This window comes from Cibotium barometz, chromosome 19 (assembly GCF_041138505.1).
Source record: "Cibotium barometz isolate CiBa-2024 chromosome 19, ASM4113850v1, whole genome shotgun sequence".
NCBI lineage: Eukaryota > Viridiplantae > Streptophyta > Polypodiopsida > Cyatheales > Cibotiaceae > Cibotium > Cibotium barometz.
The window spans coordinates 55,140,088-55,158,473 of record NC_141064.1 but is presented as its reverse complement, the minus strand read 5'-3'; the positions used below and the strand labels follow the sequence as shown (position 1 = coordinate 55,158,473).

General features: G+C 39.4%; 1 protein-coding gene across 1 annotated transcript; it reads left to right on the top strand.

The window, feature by feature from the left end:
* Positions 1 to 947: 947 nt before the first annotated feature.
* LOC147628753 (uncharacterized) lies at positions 948 to 17,979 on the top strand. Its single transcript, XM_086813088.1, has 3 exons — positions 948 to 981; positions 16,865 to 17,376; positions 17,457 to 17,979. Exons 1-3 carry the CDS (start codon positions 948 to 950, stop codon positions 17,634 to 17,636), a joined length of 726 nt encoding a protein of 241 aa, XP_086669214.1. The 3' UTR covers positions 17,637 to 17,979.
* The last annotated feature ends 407 nt before the right edge of the window (positions 17,980 to 18,386 follow it).

Sequence of the window (18,386 nt, the reverse complement as noted above, 5' to 3'; positions counted from 1 at the left end):
AATTATCTCAATATAAATTAATAAAATAATATTTTTTATTTAGTAAATATTAAAATTTACTTTAAAAAATACCAAAAATTACAATAAGAAAGAAAAAAATAACAACAATTAACTAGAGATTTCTCTGATACCACTATTAAAACCCTAAGATCTCTCTAGATAATTGTTATGCATAAACATGCATAAATCACGCATAAACTCATCCACCCAACCACCCCCGAGCCCAAGGGATGCACACATGAAATATAATGAAATACATCATACCTCTACCTTGATGTCCCATACCATCAAGAGGTATACTCCAATCCAATAGCATGTAGCTATAATGTGAAATGGTAGGTGAGTAGATATGATCCTCTACACAAGAGAGCATAACATAGCCTTGGCCTCACAAGCCCCAAGCCTCAAGTCCCCTTGAGTGTGCCCCATGCCCCTATTATATAGGAGGGCCCTCAAGTGACTCTTTACTCTCCATTTCCCATGTGTGACCCTTGGATGCCTGACCCTAAGCTTAACCCTTAAGGTTAGTCCTAACCCATGCTCCACTAGAGCTTGTTCCCATGCTCCCATGCTCACAAGCCTAATGTGGTTAGCCTCCTAGTATATGCACACATAATGTGCATATAACGAGGAGAAATGCAGGAAGGAGAGGGCCCTCCATGTGCGAGTACAGGGGCTACAGGCGTGGGGGCTTCCCCAAAGGAGGATGCCATGACACTTTGCCAGATGCTAGGAGTGGACGGGATCACCCCCCCTTTGTAGTAGACACATGGAGGGCAGGAAAGGATATGACACGAGAGCGCCCCTCATCGTTAGATTCCCTGATGCCACCATCAGACAGGCCTTCTTAGATAGGCGGGCTGCCCTCAAGGGCACGCAGGTGTACATGGGAGATGATCTCACTCCAGCACAGGTGGCACACCAGGGTGGCACACCAGCGTGAGGCGATGGTGACTCTTCATGAGGCCCACAGAGCAGCAGGTAAGTGGGCTATCTACAGAGATGGTAGAGTCATTATCACTGAGTGCCGTCCCAAATAGGGACGCAGGGTCTATGAGACCAAACACCTGGGGTTGGCAGTATGAAACTGCAATGGCATGTTGTGGTCGAATCTAGGGGGCTTGAACGAGATTCTCACAGGCAGGGATGCCATTTTTTTTACAGAGACTCATGAGAGCCTTGAGAGGGGCTTACCATACATAGCCGGGTATGAGTGGGAGTCAGCTGTTCGAGGCAAGACTCGCACATCATCAGGAGGAGTACGTAGCTCTGGGAGTGTAGCTGTCCTTTTTTAGATCCCACGAGGAGGGAAACCTCACTTGCATAAGAAACAAGCAACTCAAAATCAATCTCTCTCTCTCTCTCTCTTTCTCACTTTCTCTCTCTCTCTCTCTCTCTCTCTCTCTCTCTCTCTCTCTCTCTCTCTCTCTCTCTCTCTCTCTCTCTCTCTCACACACACACACACACACACACACACACACAAAACAGGAGAAAGAGAAGCCATTAAGGAGAAGGAGATGCAAATCGTGGACGGGAGGCCGATAACAGAGCAAGCATAGGTGTAGGGGAAGCGCAAGTGTCGGGGAAGCAGACCGAGGGAGGAGAAGGAATTTCACCTACACCAGGCAAGCTTCAAACCAGGAAAATGAGAGAGAGAGAGAGAGAGAAAGAGAGAGAGAGAGAGAGAGAGAGAGAGAGAGAGAGAAAGTGGGATGGCTCACCAGGTGATGCGTTCTAAAGGGCTCGCATGAGAATTCAAATTCCCATTCCCACATTAAAGGGAGGCATGGCCCTGCAACCTGCAGACGAAGATGACACTGGAGGCTTTGTATGGAGTCATGGCCTTTCACCCTACGGTGGCTCTGTATGGAGTAGTGGCCTGCAATGAAAAGAGCAAGGTGGTGCTGGCGCTAGCTTCATCTTAACTAATGAGAGAGAGAGGCCACATGGCGTATTTTTTTGGCGCTGGTAACCCCAAAAAAAATGCACCATGTGTCGAGGGGGTGTTAGCCCAATAAGAAATAGAATAGATATCCTCGTCACATTTCTCTAATCTACCCAAATTTCTTCTTAAACCTTTCACTTCTAAACGCTCAACATTGACACTTCAACCTCTTAAATCGAAAACAATGTCCGAAGTGCAAGTGCATACATTCAAAATACATGGAAGTTTAAGATGAAGCTATTCTTGGAATCAAATGACTTATCAGTGTTGTTGAACATGAAAACAAAAAATTAGCATTTTTCTCTATTTGGAAAAAGGCCATGCAAAAGCACTCAGTGGCATTTGATCAATTAAAAAAGCAAGTTTGGGAAAAATTAGCATTTTTCTCTATATTTTGGAAAAAGACCATGCAAAAGCACTCAGTGGCATTTGATCAATTAAAAAAGCAAGTTTTTATCTCCGAAGTCCAAGACCTCAAACAAGGTGTCCATTTGAAGGCCAAGGTAGGGTTACAAATTTTAGGGTTGCCCACATTACAATCATTCACCTTAAACCCTTCTCAAATCTAAGGGTCTTTAAAGATATAAAAATCACATAGATCCTCGTCCCACATCACTTTTTTGGTTGTAAGACACATTTTCCTTTTGCCTTGAATGAGAGAATTAGAGAGCCACAATATAAAAGCAAAAAAATTGTTCGTGACATTCATAAAACATCATGAGCCAATACTTGTGTGGCCAGAAACACACAAAAATTTCTAGAGGACAATTGCTAAAGCCAAGAGTAGCCTACAAATCAATTAGTTGATACCAAAATTCCAGGTAAGGACAACTTGCAATTGCAGCCTATAAAAGGTCAACATTTTAATTATTGAAGGGCTTTTAATAGGATTTGGGATCTTTAAAGGGTTGGAACTTAAGAGATATTTAACTCATTATAAAATTTACGCTCCACAATTTTGCAATACATGCAATACACCCAATTTGTGAATTATAATATAATCATATTTTAAGAAAAAGAAAAATATGTCAAAAGTAAAAGTATAAATCTTGGCAACTCAAAGTACCTATGTCCACCAAAAGGATTATATAGACTAAACAAAAAGGTATCAACATAGGTAGAGCCTATTCAAGGCTATTAGATAGTAACACAAGACACAAAAAGAAGATGCATTGCATTTTAGTTTAGACCACTCCCTCTCTTGCTTCCTACCATGATAAAGTCAAGATAGCCTTCTGCTCGAGAAAGCTATGCAATGGGTTGACAGAATACCAAATACGTTATTTGATCATTTTGAAGAACACTTTGTCTTTATGCCTAAAGAGGAGGTTGTCTGATGCACTTAGAAATCCTCCTTCGAGATCTTAAAAAATAAGGTGGGTAGTGAATGTGATGAAGAGGCTCTTAGTGGGGTTGGCTAAGATTAAAGATTAGGTGTCAGGGGTCCTTTTACAATCCTAACAGGAGTTTTGAGACGTTTGGCATTGTCCCATGTGCTAAAAGGAGGCAAAGCTGGGGTAGGCATATGACACAAAGGAAGGGGGTTTCAAGGAGCAAACGATGCTATGAGTATTTGGGATGGGGAATGGGAGAAAGGGGAGTGGTTAATAGCTAGGAGGAACTTCATGATATCTATGAGGAAAAAAGAATAAGTGGTGGAAAGGAAAAGAAAAAGAAGGTGTTTGAGGAGGGCGAGGAGGAAGTTGAGACATGAGGAATCTTAGGTAATGAAAGCAACGTTTTAGATGGAAGAAGAGGTAGAACAACTAAAAGATGTCGCATATGCATGGGACAAAGTACAAGTGAAAAGGGGGTTAGAAAAGGAGGTAGAAGTTGCATGAGACAAATGCTTAGAAAGTCGATGTGCAAAAAATACAATCTCAGGGGATGTCTAATGTGACACTAGTACTACCAATACTCTCTTTACTGTTGCTCTCGAAAGTCATCGTGATTAACTAATAGTTAATATAATCTTCTCTGCTCTCTCTTTATTACTGCTCTCAAAAGCCATTGTGATTACACAACAGTTAATATAATCTTCTCTTGAATGAGTTTATTTTCAAAAGCTGTTTGTTTCCTTTTCCCTTTTCCCACAAATTTATCTAGTTTGATTTCAGTTATTTTTTGTCTAGTTGTGTAATTTGGTTCTAGTCATTTGTTTGAGTAAGCACTATCCTATGTGCCAATTAGTATTGCTAGAAACATTCCTAGGTGGCTACCCCAAGCTATGTGCAATCTTAGACCTGATGTAGGTCCTCTTACTAGGTGTAACAATTAAGTATTAGAAATGTGGATCAATGTTAAGTGATCTTAGTACCAAAATCTAGGGTTCACATCGAGCCCCCGTCTTGCTGCTGCAAAAGAATCCATGCACTACCACACATTAAGGTATCCTATTTGGGAATATAAATGCCAACTAAGGAGGTGAAATGAGTTGGAAAGATGTTGGTAATGATTTCATTAATGCGAAGGAGTGGAAGCTAGAATGAGTTTGCTAAGGACAACTACTAAAGGAGTGTGAGCTCAAAAGTAATCATCTTGCTAAGGCATTGGTAAGGAAGAACTTAACACTAAATAAATAATTAAAGGGAAGATTAGCGAGAGCTATCTAAATAAGGAAAGCTTGTTAATTGAAAACCGAGAAGAAAGACTAGAAAAAAAAAAGGAAAGGAAGATATATTTATAGAATTCAAAGAAGTGCAAACATTTTTATAGGTGAAATCATGTACTTCCTCAAGTTTTTACCGTAATGGTTGTGTAGAAAGTCATACTCAAGAATTAATAATCTAGAGTGCTAGCTATATAGGAAAACAAAGAAATAGTGCTATTGATAAATAAGACAAGAAAGTCATATTCAAGAATTAATAAATTAGCATGCTAGCTATATAGGAGAAGGAAGAAATAGTATTATACACACATAGGACAAGAAAGAAAAGTAAAAGAATTAAAGGAAAAAAAGGAAGGAAGCGAAGACCAAAGAAAAGCTAAAAAATGGTTGAAGAGAAATAAAAAAAGAGAAGAAAGAAACAAAAGGGATTGAATTATAGAGAAGGAAGGATTGAATGAAGGAAAGAAGAAAAAGATATGAATGAACTAAACTATTGGACAAAGATGGAAGCACATAAAAATTAAAGAAGAAAGAAGGCAAAAAGAAGAACACATGGCCAAACAAGAGACTAGAAGTGCCCAAGAAAAGATGTTGGTTGATGAATCAACTTGGGAACAACCCTAGCTTACCACACTACTATGGCCACATAGGTTTTATTGAGTAGGAGGTCATCACACAATTGCCACTCTAGGATCAAAGTCATCATAGTCATTATAGTTTATTTATAAAACAATTGATTCTTGATCTTGATCTTGTAAGAAGTCTACACAGGATAAGACAAATGTATTTAGAGTTTTCTTTTTTTAGTAGAGAGCATAGAGTAGAGCTAGAGTTAGTTATCATGTTGCTATCAAAGAGTGCAAAGCTCACTTTTGTACTCTTTAGAGTGTATTCTTCTAGTAATCTAGTCTAATTATAAGCAATAAGAGTACAACAACTTCAATTGGGCTTTCTTTTAAGAGATTTGACCACTTTTTACATTTGATTTATGCTCTTGTGTTGTATTAAGTGTTGTGTTTGTTATTAATATGTCTTATCAATGGGTTACTCATGCACGCAGCATTGGGCCTGATTAGTCATAAACTATTATTGCTGTGTTGGTTAACCAACCAACACTTTTGGCCATCCTACTAGATTTCACTAGTTTTCAAAACCTGGCAAATGCCAATTAATGTTGAGAAGATGATCCTAGGGATATAACACACACGGATGGCCACTGTCGCACCCCCCTTCCTCCAATCCCATGCGAACTACACAACCTTAAAGGTTTGTGGAGGGATAGAGGGGGCCAAGGGCTGATTTCCCCTTTATTATATGGTCAAGGACCCTTAGCTTTAGGCATATGGGATAAACCATTTACACGTGGCAGTCAAGACCACTCTTCCAACACCCCCTGGCATCGAAGTTGGCTCCACGTCAATCACTGACAGAGGCTAATAGATAGATGGCTTGGCTCGGAGGCATGACAACAGCTTAGGCTTAGAGGCAACAAAGGCTTGGTCATGGCTACAATGGCTTGGCTTAGAGGCCATGACGAGCTTAGGTGCATAGGCTTTACTAAGATCTTAGCCCAGCAGCTTGTACACATAGGCAGGAGCAGATGACAAGCATAGCAAGGCGAGGTAGAGCACCCACTCTGATACCATGTTGAGAAGTCTATCTCAGGCATAGAACACACACATATGACCATTGCTGACTGGCTCCCCCTTCCCCAATCCCATGTGAACCACACAACCGTAAAGGTGAGGCAGAGCACCCACTCTGATACCATGTTGAGAAGGCGATCCCAGGCATAGAACACACACAAATGGCCATTGCTGACCAGCTCCGCCTTTCTCCAATCCCATGTGAACCACACAACCGTAAAGGTTTGTGGAGGGATAGAGGAGGGCAAGGGCTAATTGCCCCTTTATTCTATGGCCAAAGACCCTTAGCTTAGGTATATGGGATAAACCACTTGCACGTGGCAGCCAGAGAGGACGACTCTTCCAATAACAATGAACGTTTAACACACTCCCTAAAGTAAAGCTAATGGAAATCCTCCAAAACATGGCATAGGCTTTAGCAATTGCTAGCTTTCCTGATCATGCGGCACTCGACATTGCACAATAGCAAAGAATAAAAGTAGGTCAAGAAGTTCAACCAAAAATTCATCTTCCACCTTATAGTATCGAGGCAATGCTTACCTTACCATAGTTAAACAACATCATGGCCGCTCTCTGCCATCATGTCACGCCGACATTCAAAGGCAAGAAGACTCTAATGAGATGATGAGAGATGGATTAAGCAATAAAATCAAAGGCTTTGTAGCCTCAATGGATGAAGTCACACCTGGGTTTGTTAGATTGGTTGATGTGTAGTGAGATGAGCAGAAAAGAACCTTGACAACACCAAAAAATCATAGAAGAAGAAAAAGAAAGATGACTCCTTTGACAATGAGCATGACAATGATAGTTAAGGAGGAAAGAGTCAGATGATGAGGGGAAAAAAAATCCTAGGCATGTTGTAAAAAAGGCCCAAGCATGTTATTAAAAAATGTCAGAAAGCAACAAAAGAGAAAGGCACACAAAATGACTATATAAAAGACCTTGTAGTTATGGTGATGATGACCAAGTTGGCCACAAGAGATGCTAATGCTCCATGTTAACAAGGTTGACCTAATTGAGTTGCTAAGTCATCATCCTAGTCATTAATAATGCCATATCATTCTTGCCACCTTTGCATGCCACTTCCCATGTGTTGACATGGGAAGTCACCTCACAATGCAATGCCATGGATGCATGTACACGTGGATATACCACATCACACCATCACCTCACCAAACCATGCCACATCATCAACCATCCCAGCCATGGCTCCATGCATGCATAAATCTAAACATGAATGAAATTTTAATCTATAATTTAATTTATAGATTAAATAATTTATGATTATTTAACATAAAAAATATTTTTAAAAAACAATGTCTCAAAAATTATTTTTAAAATAAAATGTGTTTCCAATCAACTCCAAGCAAAATTAGTAATGATATTCCATATTTAAAATAATAAAAAAAATCTCTATTAATAATTTAAAAAGATAATATATATATATATAAATTATTAAATTAATTATATATTAACCAATAAAAATATATTAAAAATAAATGAATATATTAGATATCAAAACTATTTTATATTAGTTATTTAAATTTAAAAAATATATTTAATGATAAAAGAATATATTTTATTAAAAATAGTTTTCTAGAATCTTCTTTCTAGCTCCACCCCCTACTATATATTGGCACATAATTCTAAGCTCATTCGCACACAGTTCTAAGTTCATTTGAATAAACTTGTGGTGGCTGAGCTCTCTTTAATCCTCTTAGCTCTGAAAATTAATTTTATCTTAATCTTTATCTTAGCTCTTTCAATCCCTTCTAATCCTTTTAAGTCTTTTAATCTTTTCTTAACCCTATCTTAAGTGTTTTAATACTCTTAGCTCTTTTAATCATTGTCTTAGCTCTTAGAATAGGTTCTCAAAGCCATCGGAGCTGAAAAGGTGATAGGTCGAGAAACCACCCCGCCCATCTTATTCTTCAGGAGAAAAGGAAAAGGATAGCTTGAAAGAGTGGAGATTATGACAATGAGCTACATCAAAACTGTCGTAATAAGCGAGCTTAACCCTCCTCCTCCTCTTCCCCTCCCTAAAAATATTAAGCACACTCTACTGCGCCTTCTCCTCCCTTGTCCCCTCCTCCTCCCTCGATAAGAGCCACCTCTCCTCTAGTGGTAAGATAAGATGGCATGATGCTAATGTGGAGTCTCCCCAAGTTAAGATGGACACAAAGTGGCATAGATATGTAGAAGGCGTACCCACCAAGCCTAGGATAAAAAAGCTAATTTGTCTTACACATGGCATGGCGTCTAGGCTTGGTTCATTACTAAGACTAGATTACCAAAGCTAAATATGGGTGGGTTTAAACTTGCATGCACATAAAATGAAGATTTTCACTTGTTCAAGGTGCAAAATGGGATTCCTAAACTTAAACTTACCTAATTTTTTTAAATATAAATTGATCATTACAACTACCTTTACCCACATGAGTAGTTTGTATAAATGTTGATATTTTTATTATTAAACTATAAAACTTTCACAAGCCTTTTGATAGATTGCCATGATTTTCTAAATGAGATCTAAAAAATTCTTAGCTGTTAACTTTAGAATTTCACCTTAGCCTCACATTCTATCAAATTTCATCGGTTTTCTAATTGTTAAATCTCTGAAATTGAGCATTGTAAGTTGTTGATCTTATGTGCACAAAAGTAGTGTATTTTTTAGCACTCATAAATAAAACTTTAAAAAAGTCAAGTTAAGCTCTATGTTATGTGAATTTATTATGTGCAAAGTGTCTTTTTGCTAAGATGCTAAAGTTAAAAAGCATTTTATGAGTTTATTATGTTCAAATTGTTTTGTTGCTAAGATGCTAAAGTTAAAAGCATTTTAAGGACATACTATCCTACAGTCTAATAAATCAGTCCAAATCTACAATATGAGATACTTGCTAAGAGTGTGCACAAGGATATGAGATACTTGCTAAGAGTGTGCACAAGGATATGTTTACTTACATGTATCTATTTCTCGATTGGATTTAGTTGATCGACTTCATGTGTAACATTTCATTATAAGACTTTGTAATGAAATTCCTTTTAAAGCTAAGGGTGATTATTGTAAGCACCCTCAACATGCGTCCACCCTTATGATGTCTTTCATTCTCTTAGTGGGCACACCTGACTTCCTTGTAGCCCTTGAGAATTTATGCACTTTGTATTGTGTGCCTGAGATGTGGATGTCCTTTATTATCAACTGACTTGTGTGGGGGTACTTGTACCACATATGGATCTTTTGTTGTTTTGCAAGGCTAGACATGGTGGACCAAGATGTTAGTGAGGTGGCGTTGGTCCAATGGTAGTGCTATGAGTATGTTGTGCATCAGTTGTAGGGTGGTGGTGGATGGTCTAGGAGATTATAGCTTATGGAGCATCATACACCATATGTAGTATTCACACGCAATTTCAGGGAGCAGGTGTATCCATATATATGGCACACACATACACATATTGCACACACACGTTTTACCAGTGGCCAACAATTTTGAGCATTTTTGGTAGAGTTTCCTCCAAGTCTAGTTATCTTTGTAGTAGATTTAGATTTTGAAGAGAATTACATACTACTTCTTTGAGTAAGTAACAATTTTTTTGGTGAATTTTTTAGATTTATTAATTGTAAAATTAATGTCATCCTCTATGTAAGTATTGGTTAATTTGCCATGAGGAGTTTGATGTAGATGGAGTGTTAAGTACCCCAAATTTATGAATTATCATTAGGGAGTGCCACTTCTACACATCAACGAAATTATCACTCACATGCACAATTTGTGCATTATTGCTTCCCTCTCCATGATTCTTTCTTAAGAGAGCATGGTATCACTTGGCGACAATGATGGGTATGGTTGGATGGATGTGGTGTGTAGTTTAAGAGCTCATGACAGTTCTATTAGCTTTTTAGGTGGCACTGTCAAACCTGCGCTGAGATCATTTGGACCTTCTTTGAGACTGGGCATAGGAAGGGGGAGCATGATGGAGTGGGAGCAAGTGTTAAACATGCTCTTTATCGTTTACAAGCTTTGGCATGATGTAGATAGATTTTGAGGTGCAACCCAAGTGGTGGATTGGTGTGATCAATATTTACTAGGAAGTGCAACATCTTTATATCCCTACTATGAGGCCAAGCTATGAGGAGCTATTTTTGGTGCATGGATGGTAGCATGATGATTGATCTCACATCGCATGATTATGAGATAGTTATAGACACTTGGAGTCCATTCCATTAGGAGCAAAATGGTGAGAGACCCTAGGATTTTTACTTGACATTTTGCATGCTTTTGTGGGTCATGTATGGATGATGACAATAAATATTGTACCATGTCAGCATGGCCTAATCATTGGTTTGAGCCGGTGTTGACTCGTGTGCGGCTTCCACTTCTTGTATAGCCTCGAGTACCTATGTGACACATTAACATATTTCTTACACAAGAAGGTGATGTTTTTGTAGTCATTGTTGCTAAAGAGTGTAGTGAGAGAAGAGGGTCGATTATTATCTCATGATATGCACTAGGTCAAAGTGCATCCTCAATTATGACACATTAGATGAGTACGAGATTCACCTTGCTGGTCATAACATTGCTACCAGCAATGTTATGACCAGCAAGAAGGTGATGTTTTTGTAGTCATTGTTGCTAAAGAGTGTAGTGAGAGAAGAGGGTCGATTATTATCTCATGATATGCACTAGGTCAAAGTGCATCCTCAATTATGACACATTAGATGAGTACGAGATTCACCTTGCTGGTCATAACATTGCTACCAGCAGCAGCAGGTTGGCCAAGTAGAGATATTCATTAACTCGTAATTATGGAAGTTGAATTTAGAGGGACTTTAAAAGGCCTTTCAATTTTCCCATTTAAAAGGTTGCGGTCAAGCTTAACCTTGATCAGGTACATAACACTAAACGTGGATCTCAGCCACGTTGGTGTCTTACAATAGTCGATCATGAAAGCATGATACTTTGAGAGCACGAGAGAGTGGCGATGGCTCTTTGGAGTTGGTCTATCACTTATGACTTGTACTTATAGAGATCTTATATTGTTGGTGATTTGGGGCTAGTTTTATCACTTATGATTTGTACTTATAGAGATCTTGTATCGATAGTGACTAAACTCAGACTAGTTGGGTTAACTCACATTATGATGTACTTATAGAGATCTTGTATCGATAGTGACTAAACTCAGACTAGTTGGGTTAACTCACATTATGATGTACTTATAGAGATCTTGTATTGTTCATAACTAGTTGGGTTAACTCACATTATGATGTACTTATGATGTATACTTATAGAGATCTTGTATTGTTCATAACTAAACTAAAACCAGTTGGGTTAATTCATATTTTGAGATTGTTGGTTGATGTTTATGTTTTATGAGATATGATTTGTACTTAATTAGATCTATTGATAGTGAGTAAACTTAATTAGATCTATTGATAGTGAGTAAACTTAGACTAGCTAGGTTAGCTCACATTACGATGTACTTAGGGTTGCTTATGTTTTATGAGATATGTCTTCATTGAGCTTTGTTGCATTCTACTTAGTTTTGATGTTCATAAGCTCTTGATCTTGTCTTACAATGTCTAATGGTGACCAAACTTCTGGGGGGTATCCCTTTCTACACAATTGTAAATTTTTATTACCATAGGAAGTAGTCCGGGTGAGATGTGATCCTCTATCTGTCTCTATGCGGGTTTTTCTAAGAGGGTCCAAATGTATAAAATGTGGGTTTTCTCGATCTAATCATGCCTAAACAATTTTTGATGGTGTGACCAAACTTTGCAAGTGTGTGGGGTACCCATCTCCACACACTTACAAAGTTTGGTCACTAGGGAATGTCATTCGAGGGCAAGATATGGTACTTCATCTCATGTTTCTACGTGGGTTTCTCTAAGAGGTCCAAAATGCACAAAATATGGGTTTTCTCAATCTCCATTATGTGAACGATGTTTGATGGTGCCCAAACTTTGTGTGTGTGTGGCGTACCCCTCTCACACAATTGTAAAGTTTCGTCACCATCCAACATCATTTAAGCGAGATATGGTGCTCCATCTAATGTTTTCTATATGGGTTTCACCAAGAGGGCCCAAAGCATAAGAAATATGGGTTTTCTCAATCTCGTCATGCCTGAACAATGTTCAATGGTGACTAAGATTTGCAAGTGTGTGGGGGTTCCCCTTTCCACACACTTGCAAAGTTTCATCACCATCATATGTCATTCAAGTGTGATATGATGCTTCATCTTACATTTTCTACATATGTTTCTCAACGCACAAAAATATGTGCTTTCTCAATCTCATCATATGCCTGAATGACATTTGATGGTGTGATCAACCTTTGCAAGTGTATGGGGGTTACCCCTCTTCACATACTTACAAAGTTTGGTCACACTATCGTTATTTGGGTGAGATATGGTACTTCATCTCACATTTCCCATGCAAGTTTCTTCAAGAGGGCCCAAATGCAACAAATATGGATTTTCTCAATCTTGGCATGCCTAAACCATTGGTGTGATTGAACTTTATAAGTGTATTAAGGGTATCCCTCTTCACACATGTCCACAATTTGGTCACTATTGGACGTCATTTGGGTGAGAGAGGTGTTGTGGCCAATATAGATATTTTTCACAAATGTATTGGTCATGTAAATGACAAATGATTGAAGTCCCTACAAAATTTTAAAAATTTTTCAAGTTTGCCAAAGTTTAAGGTGGATGGAATGCATAAGGTTCGTGAAGCATGTCAATTTGGGAAGCAAAAAACGCATGTATTTCTACATGATAGAAATGTAAGCAAAAGGGCAATTGATGTGGTGCACTTAGATGTATGAGGCCTGATAAATACGGCATCAATGGGAGTATGTCACTATTATGTATCTTTCATTGATGATGACCACACATGGAAGGTGTGGGTGTACTTTATGAAAGAGAAAAGTGAAGTGTTGAGTCACTTTCAGAATTCTAGATTGTTGGGGCTAAAAAACAAATAGGTTCGTAGATTAAGTGCACGAGGTTAGATGGATGGGGATAATATTTCTCCAATGAGTTATATGTGTATGTGAAAAAGCATGGAATTCAAAGGTTATTTACATATAGGTGTTGGTGAGAGGAAGAACAAGCACATTGTAGAAGTTGCTCGTACATTATTGGCTGAGAAGATCATGCCTAATCATTATTGGGTTGAAGCAATTGCGACTGTAGTTTGCATTATGAAAAGCCCCTCCCCCCCCCCCCCCCCCCCCCCGCGGTGCATGATGGTATGAATCCAGAGGAGAAGTATAATTTTAGAAAACTAGATTCGTCACACCTGAAAGTTTTTGGATGCATTGTATATGTACATATTCCTCATAAGCTACACAATAAGCTAGATCTGAAGGCTGAAAAATGTGTTTTCATTGGTTACTCCCTTGAGCAAAAGGGGTACAGATGTTACAACCTTGTCACATGTGAGATGAGGGTGAGCAAGGATGTTGTATTTAATGAGATGAGCAGTTGGTATGCTGATGTAAATAACTTGATTGGGACTGATGCACAAGAATAGGTGGTTGCACAAAGGTCAACAATCACAATCATTGAGTGAACCAAGAGAGTCCTCTAGTAGTGGGTCTATTGATAGACCATGGAGTGGTAGGCTATGTTAAAACACTAGTCCTGCAAATTCGGTAGGTGCATCACGTAAAAGCAAAGAGAAGGTCGATGAGTCCTTTTGTGTGCTTGACATTGTAGTAGGGGTGCCAACACTTGGATTAATCTTATTGGTCCATAGGAACCTAAATTGGACCATAATCAAAAAAATTTCAAAAATCTTGACCCTTAGGCTAAGGTCTTCTAAATCATTTTTAATTAATTCCAATTGCACCTTGGAATTTAATCTATTTTGATTTTCTATTTTAGGGAAACATTTTTTTGATATTTGTAGAATTTATTTATCCAAAAATATCCTAATATTGATTTACCACTCTCTAGAATTTTTTATCTCCCTAGGCAAAACAAGGAAAAATAATATTTTCTTGTATTCAGAAACATAGAATGATTACAAGGGATTGAAGTAGAGGCTTAATCAATATTGAGCCCGAGGAGAAATCTTACAGATGGTTATCTCTTTCTTATTTTCAAACTCTTTTGTTTGTATTATTTTGTTTATGTAAGGCTTTTTCTAGGTAGCAACCAATGGTTTCTTATTAATTTCAATATAAAATGTCTTTTTTTAAATCTTGAACAAACTTGACAACTCCTCTAGTGGGAACTAAATTCCTTTCGGTGGCAATGTTCGAAGGGCCACCGATGGGGCTTTTGGTGGATGGCGCGAACAGCTTCTAAGTTGAGTGCGAGGAGTCAGTTCCCAAGTTGAGTGTGAGTAGTCAGTTGCCCGTTCCTTGATAGTTGCTATCTGTTGCTTTGATAGGGTGACTCGGTGGCATCGTTGTGGGCGTCATCGTCATCGTGGTGGCCGCCCTCCTCCTATTCCTCCACGCCTTTCACTAAGCGCCCCCTTGTTCACCCCAAACACATACTCCCCTCTTGCAGCTCCTCCTCCTCCCACTGCTGCTGCCATCGCCACCAACACACATTCTCTCTCCTTTCTCCCTCCCTCTCCCTCTTCCCGTGGCTCCTTCTTCTCCTCTTCTGCCCCCTCCCACATACACATGCATTCCCTTCTTCCCTCCCTCCCTCCCTCTCTCTCTATCTTTCTCTCTCCCCCTATCTCCTCTTCCTCTCATGGCTCATCCTCCTCTACCCGTTGTTGCCACTGCTGGTTGCCACTGCGCAACAGAGCAAACGACTATATTTTTTTTGTTTTGTATTAGTTGATTTTTCATTAATGTTAATTTTTTAGTTTAGTTTTTGTTAGTAATTTGAAAGTTTGTTTAATTGAGTTGATTAATATTAATAAATTTTATTTAGTCTATCTCTAATTAATTAATTTCTTTGATTATAAATAATCAAAGAAATTAATCAGGTCACTTAATCAATATTTAAACACTTTAACAAATAGTTAATAAAAGTAAAAGAAGTGATTGATTGCACATTTTTTTTGTAGTTCTCGCTGTGTGTGCTTGAATTCAAATTTGAAACTCTCCCCCACCAATGTGCCTGAGACATAAAGATGGAATGTGTGAGTGCACTTGAAATTCAAATTTTAAAATCTCTCCTAGAGCATCTCCAATGTGCGTGAGTGAGAGAGATGGAATGTGTGTGTGCGTGTGGATGTGGTCATAGGCCTCACTCACTAGTGATCCTCAAGACTTCATGGCTTGAGGAGGCCTCACTCACTAGTGATTCCCAATACTCCATGGTCAAAGGCCTCATGCATTTACTAGTGATCCTCCAAGATTACTTTCATTATTAAAAGAATAGCTGGTAACATCCGTAGCCTTTTGCATAGCTTAGGCCTCACTCAATAGTGATCCCCCTAAGAATCTTTGTTTGATGAGTGTGAGATCCCTGTTCCCGTTGGGGAAGCAATGCTAGCACAGAGTATTCTCCCTTGTTCACTTACATCTTTTCCAACGCCATTCACCTTCAGCTCTAGATCAAAGCCGAGTATTTGTGCATATAGATTCTAATGTGAAAGACCCTCTCTTTGTATGTTGAAGCATGATAGAGACCCTCTCTTTGTATGTTGAAGCATGATAGAGAAAGCCCTCTCTCCCTTGAGTTGTGTCTCTCTCCCCACTCTTCCTTCAAGCCCCTTCCCTTTGGTGTGAATCCTCTCTCTCTCTCTCTCTCTCTCTCTCTCTCTCTCCCCCCTCATGTGCGTGCGCACGCGCGCACACGCATGCGCGCGCGCACACACACACACACACACACACACATTCATGAACTCGAGTTGAGGAATTCAACACCTCATAATACCTACATGCTACTTGTGGATCTACTTTTTGACACCAAAAAAAAGGTGTGACTTGTGAGTTATGGGGATTGAATTACTGACTTGTTTTTTGGTGCCTTTGAATGTTGTTATCACTCATTATTGAGGAGAACTTTCAGCTTGCCATTGCTATAGCTTTCAATGCTTTGAATCTCACAAGGCTTAAATTTTCCTTTTCTCTTTCGATGCTTTGAATGAGAATCTTTGAATCTCACAAGGCTTAAATTTTCCTTTGCTCTTTTAATGATTTGAATAGGTGTGCAATGTTTTGAGCATTAAAGTTTAGGAAGATTTGGAGCTATAAACATGTGTTTGTGCTTTGAGTTGACAAGGTAGCAGTGGAACATTTGAATCAATAGAAGGTGGAAGGATGCTTTGCAACAAGAAGGAAGTTGGAGGCAAGAGGGGGAAATTTGGAGAGCATGAAAGCTGCTATGCCATATGATAGGAGGATACTATCCATTATACCTACTGATATTCTACCAAGTTCTAGAGCTTATCTACTAATTTATCGGGATTAAAATTAAAAGTCCAAACCTATATGTTTTGATATTGGACGTCTTCGGGAAATGAGAGAATCAAATTGCACTTGATATCTTGATAACCAAGGATTTGGCTATGATTATTAAAAAAGAAAACCCAAAATTTCTGTGGGAAGACTAAAAGTACCACCATTGAAGGTCTCAGTGGGGAAAAAGCTCTTTGGGAGAACTGTCTGGTAGTAGTACGTACGTTGCCTACCCGGACAGTTTGAACTTTAAACGTTTGAAGAGCCTCATAACGTGTCTTGACTCGCAAAGGACCGAACCTTTCTGCACCACAAAGTATAGCCATCCCAGCATTGCGTGACTACAATCATGCTGGAAAATCCGAGCTGTCTAACAACCCAGCCCTGGGATTCTATGAGGACCAGTACGAGGTCGCCTTTGCAGACGCAGCCTCAAAATTGATGGTGCCTTTGAAGAATGCTCTACATGCCACTTGCAAGGGGGAGTTCTCCTTAGGAAAGCATATGCCAAGGTATCTAAGAGCTTGCCCATCACCCGAAGCTCATCCAGCCCTGAACCGACGGGCAAGCTTACAGAGGGAGAAGGATGTTTTTGCAAGCTTGACATTTGCGCCCCTGAAATGCCAGGAAGACAATTTAAAGCTGGAGATTGATCATCCTACTGCAAACCAGCTCTGGAGCAACCCTCTTGCACTGGTGTCTTATGTGCCCAAGGATGCTGCTCTCTTCTTTGCTGGTGCTGTTGCAGGGGCGGCTGCAAAGACTGTAACTGCTCCTTTGGATAGAATCAAGCTCTTGATGCAGGTTTGTGCAAGCCTTCACACTTGTACCTATCTCAACCCCTAATAAAGGGCAACTAGCACCTCAATATTGTGATGTTGCAGGTTCATGGCCTGAAAGCAACTCAAGAAACTGCAAGGAAAGGAATCGGCTTTTTGGAGGTATATATTAACTGGTCAGTGTGCAAGCGATTGTGTTGTATGTTGAGGTTGAATGTTGGCAGAAGCTTGGCTATTGGTAGGCTCTCTCACTCATTACCAATCCTTCGTGAATACATGACCTGACACATGAAGAATACCAATGGCCGAAGCTTTGTATGCCACTGCATTGATAGGCTTTCCTCTCTCACCACCAATCCATAGTGAATACCATGACACATCGATGACCTGACACATGAAGAATACCATGGACACACCCATGATTAGTCCATGACATGTAGCTCATTGTGTCCTATGTCACATCAAAACCCTCCCTGTGAATGCTCTCTCTGTTCAGGACTTCTTATTCCTGAAAAAAATCCTTGACCACATCAGAGTTCCTTGCCCATTCTATGGGCATGCGTGGGCTTGTGGATAATCTATAGAGGCTATTGATGATGCTTTTTGAAGCAATAGTTATCATGCCTTGATTTCTAAAGAAGGTTGCTATTTCTGGCTAAAGAGGCCCTCCTTAGAAACCTCACTAATCGTTCCTGCTAAATGAACAAGAAGTTCCACTTGTTGCCCTAGTCTGTAGGGCTGTAACTTGACAGATCCGTTGGAGTTTTTTTTTTCCGCGGGGAGGTGGGGGGGAGGGGGGGGGTGCTCAAGGATGAAGTGATGAGGCCCTTTGATCAACTGGTCATTGGCTTGCTGATAAGTCACCTGTGTAGAAGCAGCCTCAAAGTGGTCCTAAAACAGAGTAAAGTTACAAGAAACATGGGGAAACAATTTCCAGGTCTCAAAAATAAGTATGTCCCAAAATTCAAATCTATGCATAGGGAGGATTCTTTGCATTGAGGAGAATAGAATCCAACATGCATGCATGACTTTTTT